The sequence below is a fragment of the Aspergillus uvarum genome (genome assembly GCF_003184745.1).
Source record: "Aspergillus uvarum CBS 121591 unplaced genomic scaffold BO82scaffold_167, whole genome shotgun sequence".
In the NCBI taxonomy this organism is placed as follows: domain Eukaryota; kingdom Fungi; phylum Ascomycota; class Eurotiomycetes; order Eurotiales; family Aspergillaceae; genus Aspergillus; species Aspergillus uvarum.
In genome coordinates, this window is record NW_020291464.1 from 1 (window position 1) to 1,248 (window position 1,248).

General features: G+C 41.3%; 1 protein-coding gene across 1 annotated transcript; it reads left to right on the top strand.

Moving 5' to 3' along the window:
* Positions 1 to 358: 358 nt before the first annotated feature.
* Positions 359 to 653, top strand: BO82DRAFT_437455 (uncharacterized protein; the record flags this gene model as incomplete). Its single annotated transcript, XM_025641196.1, has 2 exons — positions 359 to 529; positions 580 to 653. The coding sequence occupies exons 1-2, from the start codon at positions 439 to 441 to the stop codon at positions 651 to 653; spliced, it is 165 nt and encodes a 54-aa protein (XP_025485512.1). The 5' UTR covers positions 359 to 438.
* Positions 654 to 1,248: the final 595 nt, after the last annotated feature.

Below are 1,248 nucleotides of genomic sequence, written 5' to 3' on the forward strand. Positions count from 1 at the left end.
TGCACAAAGGATCTTGCATGTCAAAGGTTGTGGACAGCTATTTTCAAGGATGAGAGATGGCTACAAGAAGTTACTGATCACGGTGGCTGTCCTGTCCTAATTGGAACAGGTCTGGATAGTCTACACCATATGAGCCGAGCCCATCCGACTCAAGTGATCCTGCTTCCTGGAAGTTACGAGGGGGAAGAGAGTCATCTGGAAAGTCTGCTACTCGTATCACTGAAGAGCAACTATACCTATAAGAAGAGAAAAGGGGAAATTAAGTTCCCAGGAATTCGTCTTAGGGTTCAGGCTGCGATAAAGCCATCGCAAGAAGTGCATCTGAAGAAGAAGTGCTTAAAGCAATTATTCCAGAGCCCGAGAAGAGAACTTGCTACAAAATTCAGCTTCTATAAAGCTGGAAACATAATATCATTTTCGAGTTCAAGTGTTATCGACATGGGTATTGGACCGACTGAGACTGAGATAGTAGATCTCATATGTGTTATTTATCTGGCGTTGGCCAGAGAAACGCTGAATAAACTTCTAGGTGAGTTCTCATCTTCTGGGAAGCTCTCAAACGAGCTAAAATTCCCCCAGAGCTTACGGCGGAGCGCTGCAATGAAGTTGCGAAAAATCGCTCTTCACTTGGTGGCTATTATCTTGAATACTAGTTCTATATGTTGTTCTTGCTCATTAATTGCCATGCTACGCGGTGCGCGGGAAGAACAAGAGGTCGTCCGTACAAAGAGAAAGGCAAATTAGAAGTTAACAAAAGACGGAAAGGTGCTTTTTGAAGAAACCGTACGTATGTACTAGTGAAGCAGAACACCACTGAGCTGGTGACGATTATCGGCTTGATAGCTTGTTAATTTCTATATATCGATTTCGATAACTCTGGTAAACTCTCATGTATAAAGAAGCTGCAGACTATAAGTATAACCTACAGCATCTCTCAATTAAAGTGCACAGATCTATCATTTCCCTTATTCCGTTCAAGCAAGTATCTGAGCAAATTGTTACAAAAGGATTATTATATTTGTAGGGAAACAGTGAAGGAGGGATTACTCTTTTTATTGAGCTAGTCTGTGGGTCTCCTTGATGTACGCTGTCTGTAAAATTATGGTCTTGTGACTGTCTCTTCATTCTTGCTTCTTGATCAATTTGGATCAAATATAGATCTGCAATTGAGCTATCGTTACAACCATCATCTTTTAATACCAGGATGCAACACTTTCTCAAAATCCTTATCGAATAAAGACCGGCAAG